Source organism: Danio rerio, chromosome 8 (genome assembly GCF_049306965.1).
Source record: "Danio rerio strain Tuebingen ecotype United States chromosome 8, GRCz12tu, whole genome shotgun sequence".
NCBI classification, from domain to species: domain Eukaryota; kingdom Metazoa; phylum Chordata; class Actinopteri; order Cypriniformes; family Danionidae; genus Danio; species Danio rerio.
Genome location: NC_133183.1, coordinates 43,282,033 through 43,291,336, shown reverse-complemented (window position 1 = coordinate 43,291,336; position 9,304 = coordinate 43,282,033). Strand labels below are relative to the sequence as shown.

General features: G+C 34.8%; 1 protein-coding gene across 1 annotated transcript; it reads right to left on the bottom strand.

Annotated features, from left to right (window-relative positions):
* Positions 1 to 7,153: 7,153 nt before the first annotated feature.
* mhc2dgb (major histocompatibility complex class II DGB gene) lies at positions 7,154 to 8,950 on the bottom strand. Its single transcript, NM_001007206.2, is given in 5 exon segments — positions 7,154 to 7,590; positions 7,690 to 7,803; positions 7,914 to 8,195; positions 8,351 to 8,623; positions 8,859 to 8,950. Coding segments are annotated over 5 exon segments (759 nt in total). The 5' UTR covers positions 8,926 to 8,950; the 3' UTR covers positions 7,154 to 7,567.
* Between the last annotated feature and the right edge of the window lie 354 nt (positions 8,951 to 9,304).

The following is a 9,304-nucleotide window of genomic DNA, read 5'->3' as shown; positions in this document are numbered from 1 at the left end:
CCGGTCCCCGCGTCAGGTCAGGTGAGCCCAAAAATAGCCTTTAAAACGCGCACACGGCGATGGAGGCGCACTCAACTCACAAGGGAGAAAAGTGGGTGACATGAGACGAGCAGCTTAATTCATTACATGCTTTGGTTAACTAATTATTTAAACACAACTCTCTTGAGCTCTAAAACGAAAAACACACATAAGAAATTTGCTGTTAAATTAATTTTAGCAGAGAAGCAACTGCCAGTAATTTATTAGTTCGGGAAGATGTAGCCTAATAAAAATGTTTTAATAAAAACAAATAGTTTACTGCACAGTCCCACAGTAGGCTACACTATAAATAATATTTTAATTTATTTATTAATATTATTATTAATATTATTACAATTAAACTAAAATTGACAAAACGCAGAAATCTCTGAATGTTTGCTTTCATTTTGCTAAAAAGCGCACTTTTACAGTTGTGTAGAGAAACATCCCATTATGCAGCAGCAGTCAAGGTATAACACATAATAAATGCCTTTTGCAATTATTAAGTCAAGTTTGCAGTGTTATAAATGGAATATAGTGTTTAAGTGGATTTATCGCGGATCAACCGAGAAAACTCTCATGTGTTGCAGGTAAGCAGCAGAATGATAATCTTTTAAAAATATGTCATTTATGCTATACTGCTTTTTGCTCATGCAAAATTAAACAACATATAATATATTGTAGATCTATTTTAGGAGCTAAAATACAACATATTGAGTTTGTTTTGACTTGTAGCTCATGGCCCTAAAATGAAAATAACCTGAAAACAAGCTATTAAAAAAGGCTTAATAAATTAAATAATTAATAAATAAAATTACGGGTAGGCTTAGTAACCTAATGGTTTATGATGGTTTACAATATCACGAAAAAAGCACACTTAGGCTATCATAAGATAAATCTTTGTTTTTACATTTAAAATGATGAGAAACAAAAGTTTTATAGCATGTTAAGTTGTGTGTTTTCCGTGCCAAAATTTAACCAATTTTCACGGTAATAACATGTGAATTTTGGTATCTATTTTAGGTATTTTTCTGGCTACACTAATGCATTAAAATGAAACTAAGTAATTGTTTTAAATGACATTAGATTGTAACATTTAGCTTTTCCCTAACACAGATGTTGGTTGGATAATAGGCTACGTGAAGCGGGGTGACTCGGTTAAGCTGATCTCACTATTTACCGGTTAAATGAATAGTTTGATCGTGGGTCAGCTTGCATGCGTGGGCATAATTTGACGTCTTTACCTTAAACATTCATAGGCCTGTTATTTAAAATAAAACGGTAATAAGGAGAATAACATATGATTTAAAGCACTCGTTTGGCACTGAAGCCATCATCCGTCTGCATTAATAAGCGGTAAGCATTAATATTGTTAATAAAATTCGTAATAGCGAAACTGCAAATTGTTATTACTATTAAAACATAGCCTATATTACTGCCTTAGGTCAGTAACTTAGGCAGTAATGCAAAGTAATAATAAATGTGAATAAATAGCCTAAATGAAAGAAACAAGAGACAAAATGAGTCACCAGGTCTAGTGCCCCCCTATGGATTTAAAGTGCCCCCTCAGTTTTGACTTCCTGGCGCCGGGCCTGAATCAGATATTCAAGCTATTGACTTTATTCTCCGCAGACGAGCGGGCGCTGCCATTTTAATCTTTTTGGCACCAGACTTCCGGTCTAATTCACTTCCATTCATTTTTAGACATTAAAAACTGCTCGTTTTGCTGTTTGATGTTTCAAACTGATATTTCCTTGTTATATTATTCTACTTGGTCTCTATAGTCATGCAAACATTTGTTTGTAGAGCAAGTAGTTTGACCGTTTTTTGCCGTTTATTATTCCTTGTCATTTCTCCCATAGGCGACTGAAACGGAAGTTCTAAGACAATCGCGAAAACAGGCGCACTTCCGCATTTTAGAATAAGGTCAATACAGAGTCAGACATTAAGTTAAGATGAGACTTACCTGTGTGGACACTTGACTAGTGTTGACTTGACTGATCTTTTCCCCATTAACGTAAGTGTAATTGTAAATAGACAACAATCTGTATTTTGCCAACAAAAACGATAAAACACAGTGTTTTATATATATATAAAACAGCAGTGCGGTGTTTGGTTTCTGAATGAATGAAATAATTTGAGGCATGATTAAGTTTTTACTCCAGTGATTGATTTTGCTTGTCATTTTTGCAGGATCATCAGAAGTGCTCCTGCCCTTTTTCACTGTCCCTTTTCCACAACATCATTTGGCCTTCATCATTTCGTGTCTTGTAGCAGTATTTTCATCTGTTTTTAAAATTGTAATACTTTTTGATGCATTAATTGTTGACTGGTTTTAATGATCAATTGTTCATTAGTGTTCTGTTGCTTTGTTATATTGAATAATTGCTACTGTTTCAGTAAGGTTTACACAGTAAACTTTTTTTGTGAAGTTAAAGTTTCAGTTTCTTTATTTTTCTTGTATTTACAGTTAAAATTAAAACGTTAAAACAACAGTTAAAGAGCCCATATTATACATGAAATAGGGTCATATCTTGGGTGTAAGGGTCTCCAACAACAGTCTAGTATGCATGCAAGGTAAAAAAAAAAACACTTTTATGGTCTTATAATCTGCATTTATTTTTACCTAATTATCCCAGCGACTCCCGTATGAATCGTCCAGTGATTCATTTGTTCCCAAACCCCTCCTTAGCGCGAAGCTAATCTGCGCTGATTGGACCGATGACAGTCAGTCGTGATTGGTCGACTGCCTTCAGTCAGAGAATGAAATGCCCAATAGCTAATCAGCAATATAAAAAGTAATCACAGTTCATACACGCTAGATAGTGTAGGCGTGGATTTTAACTGCCACACACACACAAAAACACACACACACCTCCGGACGACAACGCTCCCGCTTCCACCCGCACCCGCCAGGTTTTAGCCTGAGAATCCGCCCCGTTTTCTGCCCGCCGCGCCCGATCCCGCAAGAGCGGGGGAGAACACAACAAAAAATTACCCAGCTATACAGTCCAGACAGCCAAGCTGTCTGTATAAACACACACACAGCACCAAGCACACAAAGCTCGCTCTCTCTCTCTCTCTCTCTCTCATACGCGACAGCACCAGCACTCACACACAACACCAAGTAGACTCTCTCTTTCTCATTCGCATAGCAATATCCGTGATATTGCTAAACAGCCCGCTCCCGTCCCAAATTAAACCCGTTACCGACCTCTCCCGCGATTTAATCTGAAATTTATTCCCGCGCCGCAGAAATCTCGCGGGGACAGCCGCGGGAATGCAGAACTCTACCACGGAGCTCATAAACAAAGCAGCACGCGTCACGTTTTTAATGTGAATTTGCACGCGATAGGAGAATATAGCCAGTTAACCTTATACAGTACACTCGGTTACAAGTAACAAATCAAAACTAAATACATTTGCAAGCTAGAGTAAACAAAGCAAAAACTTTAATCTCATGTACTTACACTTAAGAAAGGTAGGAAGAAACCCATCCTGACGTCCATCAGTAAGTTACTCTTTACTGATCCTTCCTTTAACAAACGCTGATGAAGTATTCTTTGTCGCATGTAGCTTCCAGAAGTTTCCAGTAGTTTCCAACTGCTTGGTTATTATGCTGAGGTTTCATCTTTGGGTAGAGACTCAATATATCCATCTGCAGTGTGACTTCAATCGACCGGTGTGACGGTTTAACTAGTGACCGTGTTAACTGGTGTCCCTTTCCAGATGTAAGCTATTCACGTTTGCAGATTGGCAGATTCGTCACTTTTTCACAGCAACAAAACATGTCCATACCAAATAAAGATTCTTATTAGTTGGTGTCAGTGTCATTGTGTGCATTATTGATTTAATATCTGTGTAGCAGAACAGTATATATCCAAAATAAATTAAAAAAATAATTAGAATTTACATGTCTTCAACAGGATTCGAACCCGTGTAGTGAAAAAGTTTAGCACACGTATCAATCAACTTATCTAACTGAGCTAACTTACTCGGAACTACAAATTAAGTGGTCTGTTTTAATATCTTTGTCAGTTAACATGCCTTGCTGTGGTTGTGGACCCATGTTAACATGTTTCCATCGATGTAACATGTTTACATGCTGTTTAGTTACATGTACTCGCGTTAAGGTGTTTCTACAAACTCTCCCGCTGATAAAATAGCTCTCTGTGACTAAATGATGCTTCATCAGTTGCTCAAACCATGTTTTTTCTTAGTTCTAGACTCATGTCTACCTGTGCCTTTGGAGTCGTGTTAACTCGTGACCCATGCTCATACATGTAACGTAAATAAAGATTTTATCCAAAAAATTAATACAATGACGATATTATTATGCAACATATTATGTCTAATATATATAATATATATTTCATATATAATATTATGCAACAGAATATTAGAATATTATGCAATCAGAATATAATAGTCCCATTGACTCTTGTTAGTCTGTGTCTACAAAGTTACACGAGCTGATATTTCCTCAGAATAGCTCTAAATGACTACGATGTTCCGCTAAATAAGCATACGTTATAAATCGCAGTCCCCCCCATTTTATTTTAAAGAGAATTAAAAAAATCAGGCTACATAAACAAAACTCGTATGTGTATTCGAACCTACTAACAAAAGAGACGCATGAAAGGAACATACGTGCTATCTAATTGAGCTATCAAGCAATGATGTAGCCTTAGGAGCTTTTAGTAATTTTATCGTATGTAGCCAAATCATGTTCATGTTCATAAGTATCTTGATACAGATGTGACCAAGATCATACATTGAAATGTTGCGATTTTCAATTAATATTTTGTTGCATAATATTATATATTTAATATATATTATATATATTAGACATAATATGTTGCATAATAATATCGTCATTGTATTCATTTTTTGGATAAAATCTTTATTTACAATACATGAGCATGGGTCACGAGTTAACACGACTCCAAAGGCACAGGTAGACATGAGTCTAGAACTAAGAAAAAACATGGTTTGAGCGACTGATGAAGCATCGTTTAGTCACAGAGAGCTATTCTATCAGCGGGAGAGTTTGTAAAAACACGTTAACGCGAGTACATGTAACTAAACAACATGTAAACATGTTAACATCGATGGAAACATGTTAACACGGGTCCACAACCACAGCAAGGCATGTTTTAATTGACAAACATATTAAAACAGACCACTTCGTTTGAAGTTCTGAGTAGCTCAGATAGATAAGTTGATTGATACGTGTGCTAAACCTTTTCACTACACGGGTTCGAATCCTGTTGAAGACATGTAAATTCTAATTATTTTTTTTTATTTATTTTGGTTATATACTGTTCTGCTACACAGATATTAAATCAATAATGCACACAATGACACTGACACCAACTAATAAGAATCTTTATTTGGTATGGACATGTTTTGTTGCTGTGAAAAAGTGACGAATCTGCCAATCTGCAAACGTGAATAGCTTACATCTGGAAAGGGACACCAGTTAACACGGTCACCAGTTAAACCGTAACACCGGCATGTTTGTGTGCGTGTGTTTGTGGGTGCGTGTGTTTGTGGGTGTGTGTGTGTCTGGGTTTCTGCGTCAGAGGGCGGGGCCTCAGGTTTGAAATCTCCCGGGTTTGCGCGTGCACGTGAATAACTTGGTTTCGTTCGTACGTCATGGCGAAACACCTAATGACTCGGTATCAAGGCGACTCGTTTGAAGCACTATGAGTCGACTCTTTTATAGATGAATCAACCGTTTTAAACACTGTATTCTTACAGATTTAAGCCTTAGCTGGATACTTCACTTCACTTAGAGCTGCGTTACACACTACATGGAGGGGAATTTTCAAAAACCCATAATATGGGCTCTTTAAAATAACATTTGTGCAATTTTTGAATTTTTTTTGCTCATTATAAAGTAGCACTATTAAATACAATAAAATAACATTTAATAACTGTAAAATACTATACAGTAATAATGAAAGTAACGTAAGATACCGTAGTTCTGCATGGTAAAAATTTACAGTAAAATACTGTTTTCAGTTTTGCAGTATGTGTATCACTACTGTAATTGGTGTTACAGTAAAAAAAGAAAACAGTAAAATGATGTATTACATTTTACAGTAAATGTAATACTAAAGTAATTAGTATTACAGTAATGTTACTGTTTTTTGAAATACAGCAGCTACTGGATAATTGTTGCCAGTAACTTACTGTTAATTTAACAAGAAATCGTTTACAGTGTTGGTTTGGTGTTAGGCTGTTGATTTTTATTTATTTTTTTCAATTTCTTATTGCTTCAGTGATTGTGGTTGTTAGCAGTAGGTGTTCCTCAGTGTCTGAATTCAGTCATTTGTGTTCATTCACTCTGTCTAGTGGACTACTGTTAAAATCACAGACTTTTTTTTTATTTACAGTGTGTTTTTGTACGAGAGAATTTCCCTCCTTCTGAGGCTAATTGTTAGAGACCAACTCACACCCAAGAAATAAAACCTTCGTTGAATTATCTTTGAATCAAGAGTCAGTTTTTACAGTCAGAGTTTATGTTTTCACCCCCTTTCAATTGTATACATTCAAGAACTTGGCATGTGGTGATTAATTAAGTGCTATTGACAATTGATGACGAACACCTGCTGATAACAAGCAGAATCACTGATGAAAAACACAAAATATCAGAGAAGTTTAACTTATTGAATTAATGCACTATATGGCACATTTAAATGCAAATAATTTCATCATGTCAACTCTGTTATCTTTTTTACATTATAAAAAAATAATAAAATAAAATGCCAGTGTTATTAAATCATAATGATTCAATCAAAAGCTAACTTAATTGCTGTCATGAATTATGTTAAAAATATAATTTAGCATGTTTTTGTTGTTTATTTGCTACTTGTGTCAAATTATTTTAACAAGTAAAGGATTAAGGATTTCAATTAATCACCTTTGTTGATTTATAATCACCTGCAGCCCTGAATTGTGTACAAGAAGAAAATCAAGAAAATGTTCTTGCATTATGGAGGTAATAAAAAAATAAAAGCTTTAATTGAGGCCTTCAAGGGACAGAGGTGACGGCTTCATCAACAGAAATTTAATCAAATTAAATCATTAAGCAATTTCAGATAAAGAATAAAGAGTAAAACACAAAACAAGGATGTTGTATACTTTATGTAACATATAATAATACAATTCTTGAATCTTATGTTTCATTTCAACATTAACCTCTTAGCTCCTCAATGTTGTGTACAAATACAAGATAACTCAATAAGATCAGTATTTTATTTCTGTTTTCAGATATAATTTACATCAAATTGTATAAGATGCTCAAATATAATGTTATTCTTCATATATTCATAAAAAAACATGTATCAGATTTGATGCAATAGTGCAGTTGTTATTGTTTTATTTTATATTTTAAAAAACAAACATCAATAGAAACCCTACAAATTATGAAAATTCTACAGGAATGAGTTGCTTGGAGTCAGTATAAGAAAAAACTTTGACAGCTGAGCATAGACTGAATTATTAAAATGTAATGAAACATGTTAACAATTCACTAATATTACTAGTGAGGTACCAGGATCCTCCCTGTCAAAGTAAATAAACAATAGACAAATTATTTAATTGTTTAATGATCGTACCCAGATTAATGTCTTTCTAGATTTGTTTATTTTTATTTGCACTGACCTGTTGATTTCTTCTTGTAGTAAATTAGCCCAGCAGCTGCTAAGACGATTCCCAGCACAAGACCAGAGGCTCCAATGACAAGTTTGTTTTTCTCAGACTCGGAAAAAGATGGATCTGTGGGATGCACACATCATTTTGCATTATTACCATATTTAATAGCTGTATGTGAGAGTGTAAGAGGACTTTGCAAGTAATTCTAACATGATAACATTATTTAATCTTACCCCAGTCATAGATGATGGGCTTAGTTGAGCTGGCATGCTCCACTGCACAAGAGATCTTTTCTCCAGATTTCGGACTGTACTCCAGCTCAGAGTGGATCTGGTAATACCAGTCTCCATCAGCCATCTCCTCAGTGGAGGTCACATCTGAGGTCACCACTTGACCATCTCTCAGCCAGGATATTTTGATGTGTGGAGGATAAAAGTCATATGCGCTGCACATCAGCACGGCTGGATGCCTGCCACCGGCCCGTGTCACTGAGCTGAGCTTAACCTTTGGCTTCACTAATTAATTTGTGTCAATTTAATGCTTACAGTTCATGACAAATTGTAAACATTTAAATAATTTTACTTAATGAACATGACAATAATATAAAAGCTAAAAAACAAAAGTTACAGGTGTAATGGTAAATATAGGAAATTATTATACAGCCGCTTACCTGCTTTGCTAATGACAGCTGAGTCCCTGATTTGAGCATTATGTTTGCAGAATCTCTCCACTTCGTTTCTCTCTTGCTCCACAAAGGTTCCATTGTTCCAGTACTCTGCATTTCTTATTCCATACTCGCTAAACCCCACATATCTCCCAAGAGTACTGTTGAACTGTGCGAACAGATATTTATTGAAATACTTGCTATCAATATACACCATATCACTGAGATCAGGGGAGCTGTAGATGCATCTGCACCAACGGTATGTGTAATACACATTAGCTGAAAAAGAAGAAAGACGTAGAACAAACTTGTCAGATCAATATGTCATGAAATGAACAGAAGAAATATAATGCAGAAACAAATTGCAGTATTTATTTTTTCAGTTTTTACATTTTTAGGCACAATATTAATCTCCTGATCACAGGCTCATTAATAAAAGTTGCAGTAGTATGATTCAAATAATATTATACCTTATCTTTAATTATATCATCTCACTACCTCTAATTTTACTTACCACTTTCTGCTCCAGTAAATAAAGACACTGTCAACATGAGACATGTAAAGTACTTTAGCGGCAACATTTTCGCTCACACTAAATGCCAGTAGAATAGTGTTAGTGCTTTTTGTTTACGAATACAGATTTTTGATTGGCCAATCAGTGACTACACATACAAGTGTCAAGTGTTGCTAAGTAGTTTCCTGCTTTTATAGTATATCCTGCTCTTCTATAACATGTAACTATATTCCTATAATAATAACTACAATGGTATAACTATATAAAATATTACTTAAATAAATAAATAAATAAATACAGCAAAAACAACCATTTAGTGACTTTAATCACATATCAACTAGAAACTACAACTGCATATTAAACAGTGACTTTTAATGAATTACTTTTGCACAATTCATTCAAGTGTTCAGCTGTTCAAAGTATGAAATCTATAAAAATAAAACACA